Source organism: Centropristis striata, chromosome 3 (genome assembly GCF_030273125.1).
Source record: "Centropristis striata isolate RG_2023a ecotype Rhode Island chromosome 3, C.striata_1.0, whole genome shotgun sequence".
NCBI lineage: Eukaryota > Metazoa > Chordata > Actinopteri > Perciformes > Serranidae > Centropristis > Centropristis striata.
The window spans coordinates 15198607-15214373 of NC_081519.1; the positions used below are offsets into that span (position 1 = coordinate 15198607).

The 15767-nt window shown below is 37.9% G+C and overlaps 1 protein-coding gene across 1 annotated transcript; it reads right to left on the bottom strand.

Moving 5' to 3' along the window:
- Positions 1–81: 81 nt before the first annotated feature.
- On the bottom strand, positions 82–6731 carry aqp7 (aquaporin 7). Its single transcript, XM_059329107.1, has 6 exons — positions 6039–6731; positions 4773–4899; positions 2501–2638; positions 2259–2377; positions 1906–2123; positions 82–628 (listed from the first exon to the last, which is right to left on the bottom strand). Exons 1-6 carry the CDS (start codon positions 6174–6176, stop codon positions 448–450), a joined length of 921 nt encoding a protein of 306 aa, XP_059185090.1. The 5' UTR covers positions 6177–6731; the 3' UTR covers positions 82–447.
- Positions 6732–15767: the final 9036 nt, after the last annotated feature.

Here is a 15767-nt window from a genome sequence, read left to right on the forward strand (position 1 = left end):
GGCTCATGTAAGTGGGCTCCTGTTGATTGTTATAATCAATGATATTTATGTTGTCTTCCAAGGTTATATCAGTTGCTATAACCTCAATTATATAAACATGAATTATAAGTTATGAAGTGTTTTTTTTTTCATTCTCTATGCATAAAATTGGCTCTTAAGTTTCAACCTTTTCTCCTTAATGTAGCTACTATAAACTATCATGGATTGGAGCAATAAGCCCTAGATGTCAGCCTCTTAGTTTAAAATATCTCATGTGTTTTTAAATGTGTAACATAAGGTTAGATATGAAATTAATCACATAAAACTGACTCATCATGTAGGACTTGCCAGAGACCTGTCTTATTTTGAAACTCCATCTTCTTTGTCAATTTTTTTAACCCTTTGACATCATGGAATGTCTCAGTTGTATAAAGATTAGTTTTACAGACTGCACATAGTTGTGAGGCCTCAGACACATACATTAGCACCGATGTTTTCCTGTTTCTCCAGAGGGGCACTCTCCTCTGCCAACTCCTCCTTCAGCCCTGCAGGATGGTGCATTTCAACCAAGACCCTGTAGAGCCCTGCACCCAAAACTCCTCCAATGGGAGGTGCGACTAGAGGCACCCACCACCACCCATTTCCAGCCCTGCACAGAAAAAGACAGGGTCTGTAAAGTGATTGAAAATCACAGGGCAGATGAAAACAAACAAAACAAATAATAAATCCTAAAGGGAAGACACTAGAGGAGAAAACGTTAAAAATTTGAACTAATAAATATCACCATTTAAGTACCCCAGGTTGTTACATTAAGGCAGTGCTTTTTTGGATTAAAAGTTTCTTGTTTTGTTTTTTGACATTATCTTATTAAATATGTGCATACATTACCAGAACAGAAATCTGAACATTGAATAAGGCCAGGTTCAAAATTCTTGTCATTTTGTTGACACATTAGACTCAAAGGTTTATGTTATACAGAGGGAATTTCAGATATCTCTTATTATAACTCCATAAATCGTCAACAGTCTTAAAAAATAAATTTTCACCATGTCTTTAGAAATAAAATGTTATATTAATCAGGCTATGAATGATATATGAACAAACCCCTCCTGTGAAAACCTTCAGAATATAGATAGGAATGAAACTGGAAAGCTTGATGCATGTTAGTACTACTGAAGTGGATTGGTGACTCATTTTGAGAAAGCCTTTGAAGGTTATTGTAAAATTCCATACATTAGGTAAATTGGGCCTTAACTAATGGTAACCTTTTTTTGGTTTTAGGTAAGAAAAACTAAACATAAATGGACAAAGTTTAGTGAAATAAACACCTTAGAGTGCATTTAGGCAACATGATCTCACAGAAATCCGTGGAATAGCCACGGATTCGCTCAAATTTCCGTGAAACTGACACGAATTTCGCTACAATGCAAGTTAATGACAGTCATATCCCGTGGCTATTCCAACATACAAAGTGATTATGTACATTCACTGAGTGAAGATTTAGAAAATAAAACATATATTTCTCGCTACAAATGTGATCAAAATCCATTTTTATGCAGAAACTAAGTCAAAATATTGATTTTTCACTAAAAATGAGAGAACTGTCCGCCATGTTTTTTTTCTGACCGCTGGGACCTTGAAAGTCACGTGACTTGGAACAAGCCAATAGCGGGATAGGACTGTCATTAACTTGCATTGTAGCAAAATCCGTGTCAGTTTCACGGAAATTTGAGCGATTCCGTGGCTATTCCACGGATTTTGAGTTAAGTGAAATCCGTGGCTATTTCACGGATTTCTGTGAGACCAGGTTGCATTTAGGATGTATTTCCACTAAAAATGTTATGGAAGCAAAATAGCCCAAAATTAAAATCATCCACTAACGGCAAATCTTTCTCTAAATAGAGCCAATAGAGCTTTTCTGTGTACCTGAACACCTCAGTCCCCCAGCCTGCTATGGCAGTGAACACCCTGGGTCCGATGTCTCTGGTGGGGTTGATAGCATAGCCACTGTTGCTGCCCAGAGAAATGCCAATGAGCAGCACCAAGAGACCCACTATGACGGGCTCGCTGCCCGCCGCGGCTGGTTTGTTCTTCTGGTCAGACAAAGCCATCAAGCACAGCAGCAGCATAGCTGTGCCAAACACCTGGCACGCACACAAAACAAACATCACATAGATAGGCTTGTGTAAAGACAATACAACAAAGAAAACGCTCACTGCAGAATGTGTCAGATGATAGTGATTTGTGGGTGTAATCCTTTAATCCGGTTTCATGGCTACCTGATCAATGAATCCAGCCAGCAACGAGAGGTACGGTGCAGGATAGGTGGCAAAGATACCAGCTGTGGCCTTTGCTCCTGTTACAGTCAGGTTTCCTCCACAATAGTCATGTATGGCCTCTGCATATGGAAACAATATGGACAAGACAGATGCTCTTAGATGTATAATTGCCAATAGAAATGGACCAAAGGTATGAGAAGTAATTGTACATGGTTCTAGATGAACATGCAGCATGCCCTCACCATAATAGACAGCATAAATTGTCCCTGCTGCCAGAAATGAGCCCAATAGTTGTGCAAAAACATACAGAGGCAGCATCTTCCACCCAAGACGGCCAAACGTGCACATTGTGAATGACACTGCTGCATTCATATGAGCACCTGATAGAACAATAAAGCATGATAAATGTCAGATGATAGGGATTTGGGATGACATTTACTTATTTTTAAAGGGACAGTTCACCCCCAAATCAAATATAATTTTTTTTTTTTCTTTACCTCGAGTGCTATTTATCAATTTAGATTGTTTTGGTGTCGAGTTGGCAATTGTTGGAGATATCAGCCATAGAGATTTTTTTTACTTCTCTCAAATGTAATGGAACTATCTGACACTATTTATTTGTGTATTAGCAATGTCTCTTTCCAAAGATCATGACCCAGTTACTTGAGATCATTTTTGTTTTGAGCAGTTTCGTATAAAAGGCATAATAAAAAAAGAAAATGGTTCCTACAGGGAAACTTCTTACAACATGGTCTGTGGATTATCTTGAGTCACCAGGTCATGTTTTCTGGAAATAGAAGTTGCTTTTGAGTTTTTAAGATTTAGAGTATTTTACTTCTTTGGTGTTTGAGCATCACAAGCCAAGTACTTCCACTATCTTGTTCTATTATTCCATTATTAGATAGAAGGCAGACATTTTTACAGACGATATCTCCATAGACTGTAAAAATAGTGGACATAGTCGCTGTGACATCACCCATTGTTTTGTGGACTCAAGTTAAAGTCTAAACTTTGGCATTTTAGCTGCAGACCATATTGTTTTTTTGTAACCAGTGCATGCTCAAGTCGGATTGGGAGCCAGAATGACGCTACGTCATGCTAGTGCTACCTAGCTAGCTTGATTAGCAAAGGGCAATTGTTATTTAAAATGGGTTTTTGTCCAACCAAAGGCATTTTAAGTGACTAAAATGTTACCATGAATTTGGTTGAATTGAAAAGACACTGTGAAAGAGTCAAAGTTCTAAGAGAAAAACACAGAACGCTGTGGTAGCAACCTGTCATTCCAAATGTAGCCACATCCTAAATCATACCCTACTTTGCTGTGTATTTTACATTTACATTTACATTTAGTGATTTGGCAGACAATTTTATCCAAAGCGACTGACAGAAAAAGGGAAACAATCAAGGTATAGTGCAATAAGAGCCACTAGTGCAGCAATTAGTGCTAGTGACAATTCTTTAAGGAGTAGCTATGGCTAAGCCCCGCCCCCTCCACTCACTCGGACAAACTGTCAACATTCGGTGACGGGCGCTGTGGCAGCTGTGACAGTCGGAGAAATTTCACAGGAGGCAATTAATCATTTTTGGAGACAGAAAGATGAAATACCATCTCGAAGTCACCAAAAGGGCCTTCAATAACAGGTTAGAGGTTTTCACTCGTTTTCACCCCACTGACACCGCTCACTCCGGTGCTTGTTGTAAACAAACAGAGATCGCTGCAGCAGCAGCACATACACACTGTACTGCTACAGAGCTAACTGTAGCTAACTGCCGCTAACGAGGTCGGGCGGCTTGTTGATCAGCCGGCCGACCTCGTTAGCGCTCGTTATCGCTCGAGTCGCTGGATTTGTCTCCAGTCATGAATGAGGAGATGTTGTGTCAGAGTTGCATGTACCCCATGCACACCGTTTGACCATTTTAAACTTAAAATCTCAAGAAAAAACATAAAAAACAACTAAAAACGGACTAACTCCAATGCATTTCAATGGATGTGGAAGCAGAGAATGTCCGAGTGTATTGAGTTAGCTATGCGCACTATGATTGGCTCATCGCGTTTGGGGGTGTGGCTTAGCCATAGGTCGCGTGGTGCTTCTCTGAAGAGCTGGATCTTCAGGAGTTTATCAAAGGTATTTCACTCTAAATGAGATAACATATTTTTTTTTAAAAAGAACTTCATGCTATATTGAAGAAGTATTGAAAGTAGCGACTGAAACAGTAAACTCATTATAAGAATAAATCAAGTGAGAAGTATGGTCATTTTCCTACTGACTTTCACACAAATTGACTTTTCTATGTAACAGGTGTAGTCGCCCCCTGCTGGCCATTAGAAAGAATGCAGGATTAAGGCACTTCCACATTGGCTTTTACTTTTTAGACCCACAGGTTGCCACTTATTCACACCAAAACAATCTAGATTGATGAATAGCAATGCAAGTAAGGCAAAAAATGTGTATTTTTGATGTTAAGCTGAAATGTCCCTTTAATAGTGTGGTTAAAAAGGATAACTTCTCATACCTGAGACCTTCCCTCCTACATGAACCCCCATAGCAACACCCAGTCCAAAACCCAGATTGATGCTGAGGTACTCTCCGAACGCACCCTGTCCTGTCACTACCTGGGCCACAGACCCCAAGCCAAATGCCTGCAGGACACAGAGAGAAGTAATCGTGCACACACAAAGTCTCAGATGACAGTTAAAGAGAAGCAAATTACAGTAAGACAATACCATCATGGAAAAAAAATATTAGACCACCCTTTTTCTTCAATTTCTTGTTCATTTTAATGCCTGGTACAACTAAAGGTACATTTGTTTGGACAAATATAATGATAACAACAAATATAGCTCATAAAAGTTTAATTTAAGAGCTGATTTTTCTTGATAATAATCAAAATCATAATCAAGAAAACCATGGAAAATGTCTAGATATCAGCTCTTAAATTAAACTCTTATGAGCTATTTTTTGTTGTTATCATTATATTTGTCCAAACAGATGTACCTTTAGTTGTTCCAGGCATTAAATGAACAAGTAAGCAAGGAGAAAACAAGGGCAGTCTAATCATTTCTTCCATGATTGCAAGATAATGGACATGAAATTATAGGTTGTGCAAGTTAAGTTGGTGTGTCAGCAAGGGTGTAACTGATTAATCAGGGTTTTGTGAAAAAATGTTTCACTATGGTCCTGTAAATGAAAAAATCACCTGAGATGAACTCTTTTATTTAACTTTCACTTGGTAAAAGAGCTTGTGGTCCCAGTTTTTGAAAAAAACATTCTGTCAGAAAACAGGAAACGTGGTTTCTCTGACGAAAGTCACGTGTATTTAGGTTAAAAGTCAGTTTGGATTTCCAAGAAGTTCAGCAAAACTAAATTCCTGTTGATGCTCACCAGCATCTGTTAACCGTGTGTGTGTCTGTTTTTATTTCTTTCCGGTTTCTAAGTAAAGGGTTTATTGTAACAGCTGACACACAACATGTGACTTTTGCACCCCTCACCCCATGTGGCCCACTGCCTGACCACTCCTCTGGTAAAACTAGATTTCCTGGTTCACCCACTGGAGCCCACCAATACCCAGCCACAACCCCCACCATGTGACTGAAATTTGCGTGTATGTTTGGCAGAGGGGGCATGTTATCAGGGTCAAGAGCACGACATTAATAATTAATGGAATGTGGTTGTTGTAGATAAGCATACCACGATGTTCAATACAGAGAGAAGAAAGTGTCACTAACAGACGTTTTTTGGCAGTTTAAAATCACACATTATCACATTAAGTCTTTCTTACCATCATGACATACGTGCAAAGGGTTTCAGCGAGTGCCACACGAAAACATTCATTCTTTAGCCAAACTTTGGGTCGAGTTACATTGACTCTTTTCCGCTGAGAGACCCCTAGTTCTACTGACTGCACCAAGTCCTTCATTTCTTCTTCTTCTCTTCTTTACCACCCTTGAGTTAAGTTAGCAAAATATTAAGTCTCCCTTGAAGATTCTCAAGTAGCGCCTCCTCCCATGTCACACGGTAGTCCACAAACAAGTCAGTTTCTCTTTTTCTTCCTCCCCCTCTAACGTGTCTCCTCCACTCTCTTTGTGTGTCTCCCTCTCGCTGTCACTTGTACCCATTGGGGGTTTGTCCACCTTATATAGCCTTAACCCCACCCCCTCCTCCCGGATATGTTCAGACATACACAGTGGGACCCATCCCCCAATAGCTATGCATTAAAAGGGCAAAAGGAAAATGTTAAAGATTAACCTGCTGCACCAAGAAATATTAATAATCCCTCATCATTGACAAAAGAATTTATGTTATACATGATATTCAACTGTTTCTCCTTGTAGATGCACATTTGTAAAGAGTTTTTAAAATCTAAAATCTATCATAGTCTTCTTATATATAGATTCAGTTTGAGATAAATCATTTGTTTCACTTCTAGTGCTTTATCAGTGAATGTACACTATCAAAAGTTTTAGAACACCCCAATTTTTCCATTTTTTATTGAAATTCAAGCAGTTCAAGTCAAATGAACAGCTTGAAAGGGTACGAAGGTAAGTGGTGAACTGCCAGAGGTAAATAAAAAAAGGTAAGCTTAACCAAAACTGAAAAATAATGTACATTTCAGAATGAAATAGAATGAAAGATTCTTGGGCTATTTTGTCCATTTTTGAATTCTTTTCATGTCTTTGTAATTAATTTTGTGTCTTTTTTTTTGGTCATTTTGTGTCTTTTTTTGGTCATTTTGTGTCTTTTTTTAGTCCTTTAGTTCAACATAAAATGTGATTTTGAATCTTTTTTTTATTTTCAAAACACTATCATGCTCAATAAAGAATTTTAAATGTTGCAAATGTGCATTAATTTCAGGGTACACTGAGACATTAAACTGCATCATTTTCAATTAAATTCTGGAAAAGTTGGTGTGTTCTAAAACTTTTGACCAGTAGTGTATATGTGCAAGATGTGCAGGTTTTGCATTGCAGTGCTTACCAAGAACGTTTCTCTGTGAAATGTATTACAGGGTGATTGGCTCACTGTGTAAAAAAGTGATGACAGTATTGTTATAATTTTTCATGAACAACATACCATTCTGGTCCATATTGATTTAAGTATGGTTTATGTAAATATTTTCACTTGCAATTGTAACAAAGTACAGGGCAGTGGGGGGAAACGATCAAAACAACAGGAAGTATTGATTAAGGGGAGAGCTTCACAGTTCACACTCCATCTGGACTTCACAGTGGAAATTTACAAAAACTGGCTGTTCTGGTTCTTTACATTTCCTCATATGTTAACAACAATTGATTTTACAGAACTCTATTAAACCTTGCCTATGGAAAATTGCCTGTTACTATAGCATGAAACATAAAGACTATCCAAATATTGCAGCCAAAACATAAGTAGTTTCTCTGTGTCAATAAAAACCGATGAATATGCCAGAAGCATGGTATTTCAGAACTTCTGATTGCATGACTCCATGTAAATAAAGTGTCACCTGGAAACATCTGTGAGTGTGTCTGCTGTTAAATTGGTTAAATGTGTTACTGAATTTGCTTGTGTGTCATTCATTTGCAGGCTTTTTTCCATGCATCATAATGGACATATTGTCGAAGAAGTGATCATCATTTCTTCGTTGGCTTGTGTTTTCTGAAGTAGCAGAAATCACTTTGCTACGTTAGAACACAAATTAATCAGTTGACCTTCTGAGACACATTTCTCATAAGGCTTATCGTCACACTGCTAAAATAATCGTAATTTTTTCTCAATTTCTTTTTTTTTTTGCCTAAATCATCTCCTCATGATGCCGGCCACCTCAGTTGATCAGATTATGTGATTTTACCCCTTTAAGATCATCACTTCTTTGATAATTTGCCACATTCATAGGCATCAGATAAGAACCCAGCAAAGAAGAGCTAGAGGGAGATTGTTTAGTTATCAGTTTAGTTTATCAGTGTTTTCTGTTTGTTAATTTTATAACCTAGATTAGAGTAGATAGTTTCTTAGCCTGTGAGCTTTTCCTCTTCGTAGTGATTTTGTTTTGTTTCTTAATTTTCATAGAATATTTCCTGTAAGATCAGAGTAGTTTTTTCCTTCTTCGGGAGCGCTTTTTGTTTTGTGTTCATGGTGTGTCTTCGGACCTTCTAGAAGTTCATAGCTTGTTTATTTATCATTGCTGTCAAAGAGAAATCTATTCAGATAAATAAATTACTGCTGCCTATCTGCATCTGAGTCCAAGTATGAGTCGGATGAAGGAAGGGAGGAAAGAACAGATAAAGCCAGAGCAGAGGGAGGGAGAGAGCGAAGGTTACGACAGACAAGTACAGTGTCTGTCGATGAAGACAGACCAACCGGTTGGGAGAGTGGGAGCAAGAAATTGATGAAGTAGTGATCAGAGACATGAAGTGGGGTTATAGAAAGGTTAGTGGTAGAGCAGCTCCTGGTGAAAATGAGATCTAGGTTGTTGCCAGCTTTGTGACTAGGTGGTGATGGATTGAGAAAAAGAGCGAAGGAGGAGATTAGAAGTAGTAAGTCTAGTGACTTCTCGAGCTGGATGTTAAAGTCACCGAGAAGAACAAGTGGCGGGCCATCTTGGACGTCAAGCTTCCCCAGAAATTCTCCAACAATGGTTATTGGTGAGGGAGAAGTTATGGTTACAGCATGGAATCCGAAGAACCGTGGGGAAAACTGTGGGAGTCGATGGAGGGTGTTATTACCATTTGGGTAACACTTTCTATGAAGACTACATCTATAGTGCATTATGAGCGCATTCATAGTGAATTATAATGCTCATTATAATCAATCATAATGCATTATGACTGCATTCATAAACACATAAAGCTTCATGATGCACTATATCAACAGTTATAAATATAGCTTATAATGACTTATAAATCCAAGTGTCTTATGAGTGCTCTTGACTGGTTATAAACTACAGGCTGACTGATGAGGCTTATAATACATTACAACTACTCATATCCCGCATATAATGCAGTATAGCTAATCATGATGTTTCATGATTCATCATGAAACATCATGATTAGCTATACTGCATTATAGATGCGTCTATATGAACCTCACTTTACTTAAAGCATACATTGATCATTTATTTATACTTATGGCATCCTATGAGTCCTTATAACAATTGATTGTTGAGGTGTGTGTATAGAGGGGTATGAGTAGTTGTAATGTATTATAAGCCTCATCAGTCAGCCTGTAGTTTATAACCAGTCAAGAGCACTCATAAGACACTTGGATTTATAAGTCATTATAAGCTATATTTATAACTGTTGATATAGTGCATCATGAAGCTTTATATGTGTTTATGAGTGCAGTCATAATGCATTATGATTGATTATAATGAGCATTGTAATTCACTATGAATGCACTCATAATGCACTATATATGTAGTGTTCATAGGAAGTGTTACCAAAATTTGTATTAATCTGGGGTTTTTCCTACATTTTAATCATACTAAGCAAATGTGATCCTGTCTGCTGTATGTAGAGATACTGGCTTTGGGTTACATCAGACCAGTGCTTCTGCTAAAGGCTGGCAGGCTAGATAAGGTTAACTATATGTTAAGATAGAGGGAAGTACACATGACAGGGGGAGTCAGACACTGGTCAGACGTATTTCTGCTGATCGTACCTTTGACTTTGGGGAACTGAGAATAACAGCATCTGTGTCAGACAGTCAACTAGGCGTTGGAAACCTCCCACTATAGGAGGCATATAAGGCCCTGTTCACACGAGGACGCTCGCGGGTGAAAACGACAAAATATTTTATCGGAAGTGCCTTTCGTTTAGACAGTGACGGCGTTTTGGGGCTTAAAGACGCAAAAATTTGAAACCACCTTCCAAAGTGTAAAAGTTAAATCCTCTCCTCCGTAGCGTGTCGTCTACACTGACAAGACACAAAACTCTGATCTGATCTGCTCACATCACGTATGTGTTTACGTCACATACATGCTCCAGTAAAGGAAAATAAACAAACGTGGGATTATTTCCATGGTGGGACCTTCAAGCTGCTCTGGCAGCTCTAATAAACTTACAGGAGTCTTTCCACCAAATGTACAGGATATGTACAGATAGTATTAGTGAACAGAGAAGGATCTGGAATTACCTCCATCACATTCTGGATGCAGCAATTGGTCGGAGGCGAGCCAGACGGCTGTGAACGAGACCTGGGAGATCTAGTGATGGTGGAGAACTTTGTGGAAGGAGTAGCTGATGAAAATGTGTGGCGTGAAAACTTCTGCATACCCAAAGATGCTCTTATGGCTTTAAGTGATCCCGCCTGGCTGCATACAATCCAATTTCACACACTTTTGCGTCACCGTATGCAGCAGATTTCCTCCTGAAAATGCTCGTCTAAATGAGGAATAAAAAGTGAAGACGCGACGCCACTTTTGCGTCTTCTGTTCAGACCGTCCTCGTGTGAACGGGGCCTAAGACAACAGTTTTGACTATCATATGAGCCTTTTTCTCTGTAACCTTACTCGCTGTGTTGCATGATTTAAACGCTCCTCTTGTACAAGACTTTAATTAAATTCAACTTAAACTTAGATACTTTGAATCCAACTGTCTTTATTGAAGGGTCACTCTGAAAAATTCTTATAACAGAGGGAGAATTTCCAATCACGTTTGATGAGAAGACCTGTTCCTCCCCCCCTACCAGTGGATCTAGTAGTGAGTGAAAAGGAGAAGGCAGCAGAAAGAGCTGCCTGAGTGAAAGAGTTGGTTGGTGTTAACCACGTCTCAGTGAGGACAAGGAAGTCCAGTGATTGCTGGGCAGCGAAGCCAGAGATGAACTGTACAAGATTGTGGTAAGTATGGTAGCATAGGTGTGGTTTAAACCAGTAGTTCTCAACCTTTTTGAGTCGCGACCCCCAATTTAACATGCATGTTGTCCGCAACCCCCGCTCACTGAACACAATCTCACACGCACAGTTCAGATCACCCAAAAAAGAAACAAAATGACCAAAAAAAAGACACAAATTGACCACAAAATGATCAAAAAACACACAAAATGACCAAAAAAGACACAAAATGACCCAAAAAAGAAACAAAATGACCCAAAAAAGACACAAAATGGCTAAAAAAGACACAAAATGACCCAAAAAAAAGAAATAAAATGACCAAAAAAGTCACAAATTGACCACAAAATGATCAAAAAAAGACATAAATTGACCACAAAATGATCAAAAAAAGACACAAAATGACCAAAAAAAATAAAGACATTAAGTGGCCAAAAAGACTAAAACACATTAACACATGAACACTTTAACACAGTGGAGACGGAGCTGACTTCCAAAATGATTTGGCGACCCCCATAAATCATCTCGCGACCCCAACTGGGGTCCCGACCCCAAGGTTGAGAATAGCTGGTTTAAAGTATCTACAAGTAGAGACTCTAACCGGGATGGAGAAAGTCGTCATGGTCAGGGAATGGAGAGGTAACAATGTCCCAAGAGGAAAGCCACCAGCAGCCCCAAATGTTTAGACTTGTGACTAGATTTAAACCAAAAAGCCACTCCCACAGCTCAGGGGAACAAAGCAACTTCGAATTAGCTCTTACTAGCTACAAATAACAGCTTTGTATAATATAGCTACAGATCACCAGTTAAACAATAAGGCAAATAAACAGGCTGAGAAAAGGCTAGAGAATTACAATATGTAGGCTGGTAAAACAGAGAAGCCAAGGAGAGAACGCAAAAGAAACCAAAGGTTACTTCCACAAGGTAAAATGCAACTAAAACAGGCTTTTCATCAGCTGAAGTTTTACTTACAACCCACTTATGTTTTACCAACGCGAAATGTGAATACTTTTCCCCCGGTCTTAAGATTTTATTGGGAGTGTATTTTAAACTACACTGTAAAAAATAATCTGTTTAATTTACGGAAAAATACCGGCAGCTGTGGTTGCCAGAACTTCACCATAAAAATTACAGTGAGTGGATTTTCTATTTCAAATTTAAATGTAAATATCAGCAAAAACTGTAATTTAATCTTCAATCCTGTTATTTTGTGTCATTCATTCACACATCATGGTATTTCTCCATACATTTTGTATGAAAATGTTATATTTTCCAGCAAAACTGTGTGTTTCTTCCAGTTTATGACAGAAAAAAGTAAAAGTTTTGTACCATTCTTTGATTTACGGTAATTAAAAGTGTCTATTATGGTGATATACAATTTTTCATTTTATGCCCTATTTCTGATGTATTTGACAGTGTATTACTGTTATTTCTACAAACCTTTTTTACAGTGTACAAATCATGGCAGCATCTTACACATTGCAACTTTAACCTCTCCTTTGGACTGCAGATGGCGCCAAAAGCGAGCATAAAAGTTGGTTGGTTTACTTGCTATAAACGATTCTGCACTTCTCACACCCTTGCCACATGCTCCTGGGATTGCCCTTCAGGAGTTGTACTTCCAATTTCCATTTTTGCCTCCTTTACTCACCAGCAGCACCACTGATATGGAACGCCTGCGAAGGTGAAGACTGCTGGTAAAATCACCAGGACTCCACTGCTAGGGCTGGGCGATATGGCCCTAAAAGAATATCCCGATATTTCAGGCTATTTTTGCGATAACGATATTCTTGACAATATTACGAAATACTTAAAAAGATATAGAAAATATGATTTTTTTTGTCTGTATGAATAAATAAAAATCTGAAGTGTGAAGTGCAAATCTCAACAGTTGCCAAATACAAAAAAAATTACTCTTGAGTCTGAGCAAATAATAAAAATATCCATTTAGGGGTTCCGGGGGCATATTTTAATGACGTTTTGTAAAGGAAATAAAGGTTCTTGTATGTTTTATTTAAGGCATCTTATTTTGACAGTCTTCTTGTAAGTTCTGTGGTGGATTCTGTTAACACACTGTGCTCTTATTTTGAAAGCTGCATGTGTTTAGCAACAGAGAGCAAGTAGCTTTTTGTGATTAAAACAACTTTAATTGTTAGTTCATATTAACCTTACGCCACTACATCAAGAAGTAGGAATGTTGCCAATATCATGATATGCATTTTTTCTAACCATAAAAAAAATATACCGATATTATCGTGAACGATACGATATGGCACACCCCTATCCACTGCCCTCCTTGCAGAGCATCTACCAGTCCACAGGAGAGCTGTCTCTATCCTCAAAGACCCTCCCCACCTCCCAACACACTGTTAACACTTCTACCCTCAGGCCAGAGGTACAGAAGTATGAGATGCAGGACTTCCAGGAAAAAGATCTCTTTTTTTCCCACTGCTATCGAACTCCTGAACAGCTGACAGGAGTCTATAATTGTGGTCTACCTCATGCAACTATACTTGACTGTTTGTTTTTACATTTGCGCATTACTTTGCACTTAATATACACTACCAGTCAAAAGTTTTAGAACACCCCAATTTTTCCAGTTTTTTATTGAAATTCAAGCAGTTCAAGTCAAATGAACAGCTTGAAAGGGTACAAAGGTAAGTGGTGAACTGCCAGAGGTAAATAAAAAAAGGTAAGCTTAACCAAAACTGAAAAATAATGTACATTTCAGAATTATACAAGTAGGCCTTTTTCAGGGAACAAGAAATGGGTTAACAACTTAACTCTATGGAGTCTTGGGCTATTTTGTCCATTTTTTAATTCTTTTCATGTCTTTGTAAGTCATTTTGTGTCTTTTTTTGGTCATTTTGTGTCATTTTTTTAGTCATTTTGTGTCTTTTGGTGTCTTTTTTGTCATTTTGTGTCTTTTTTTAGTCCTTTAGTCCAACAGAAAATGTGATTTTGAATCTTTTTTTTTACTTTCAAAACACTATCATGCTCAATAAAGAATTTTAAATGTTGCAAATGTGCATTAATTTCAGAGTACACTGAGACATTAAACTGCATCATTTTCAATTAAATTCTGGAAAAGTTGGTGTTTTCTAAAACTTTTGACCAGTAGTGTATGTATGTATGATTTATATTTGTATTGTATTTTGCACATGCTGACTTTTATAAATTGCTTTGTTTTGTTATTTTTATATTTTCTATCATTCTTATTGTTCTGAATTCATTGTGGACAGCAAAGAAATCAAACCTGTTTTCTACTGTGCATTTGACAATAAACTTCTTTGAACTTCGAGTTTGAATTGTATTGCTCTTCTTACACTATAGGCTTCTGATTTTATATTGTCTATGCAGACTGCAGTCTGTAGTGCATGTTTACGGCATCTTGGGTGGTTCAGGTAACCTGTGGTGTCTGGTTGTCAAATGATTTAGTTGTAGTTCTTTTCATTCTGTGCAGCAGTGATGTGTACAACAGGCCACACTTGACACTTTGATCATGGGTGTGTTCAGAGATTCAACAGACCTTAACCTTTCATCAAGTCAAGTCAAGTCAAGTCAAAGTTTATTTATAGAGCACATTTAAAAACAACCTCAGTTGACCAAAGTGCTGTACAGTTATTAAAATAGAATAAATCATACACAACTGGGTATAAATCAAAACAATAAAAAGAATAAAATACTAAAAACAGTAAAAACAATAAAATAAAATAGAATAAAATCAGAGGCCGGAACAGCATTGCTTTATGCTAGAACTAGTGTGGAGTTACTCTTTAACTGAAGTTTTAGCACTGCAGGATCAAGGCAAGGCAAGGCAAGGCAAGTTTATTTGTTTAGCACAATTCAACACAAGGTAATTCAAAGTGCTTTACATACACATTAAAAACAGCAAGACACAATTGAAAACAGTAAAAACAGTCAATTAAAACAGGGAAGATACAGCAGGATAAAAAAAGAGATAAAATAATAAAAAGCACAAGTCAAACATTGTGTAGTTAAAAAGTAAGGGCAGTAGAGTAGAGCAGATAAGTGTTAAAGTTAAGAGTACGCTGCAGTAAACAATAGTGTTTTCAGTCCTGATTTAAAGGAGCTGACCTCAGATCTACAGGTAGTTTGTTCCACAGGTGAGGAGCATAATAACTGAAAGCTGCCTCACCTGCTCAGTCCTTGTTTTTGGGACACGCAACAAACCAGTTCCAGATCACCTAAGGGGTCTGGATGCTTCGTAGAGAGGGAGCAGATCAAGCATGTAATTTGATCCGAGACAATTCAGAGCTTTGTAGACCAGCAGCAAGATTTTAAAATCTATCCTCTGACTCACAGGAAGCCAGTGTAGTGATTGAAGGACCGGTGTAATATGATCCAGTTTCCTGGTGTTTGTGAGGACTCCTGATTGATTTTTTGTTGAGACTTGTGAAGATGCCATTGCAGTAATCCAACCTACTAAAAATAAATGCATGGATAAGTTTTTCCAGAAGACCCTGTCCAACTAGTGTGGAGTTACTCTTTAACTGAAGTTTTAGCACTGCAGGATCACTCGGATGTATTGTCATCAGGCATAAATCTAAATGTTTTATTATCATGCACAAGTCTAAAGAACATGAAATCATCTCAGACATTAACACAGTTTGAAAGATTTGATTTCATAAATCATCAGCGAAAGCATTCAACTAAATATGAAAGAATGAATAATAATCATATATT

Coding starts and splice junctions, on each gene's coding strand:
- aqp7 (XM_059329107.1), bottom strand. CDS start 6,176: ATGAAGGACTTGGTGCAGTCAGTAGAACTAGGGGTCTCTCAGCGGAAA. Junction 2,639..4,772: donor TGTAGGAGGGAAGGTCTCAG/GTATGAGAAGTT, acceptor TTGTTCTATCAG/GTGCTCATATGAATGCAGCA. Junction 2,378..2,500: donor AATTTATGCTGTCTATTATG/GTGAGGGCATGC, acceptor TTCCATATGCAG/AGGCCATACATGACTATTGT.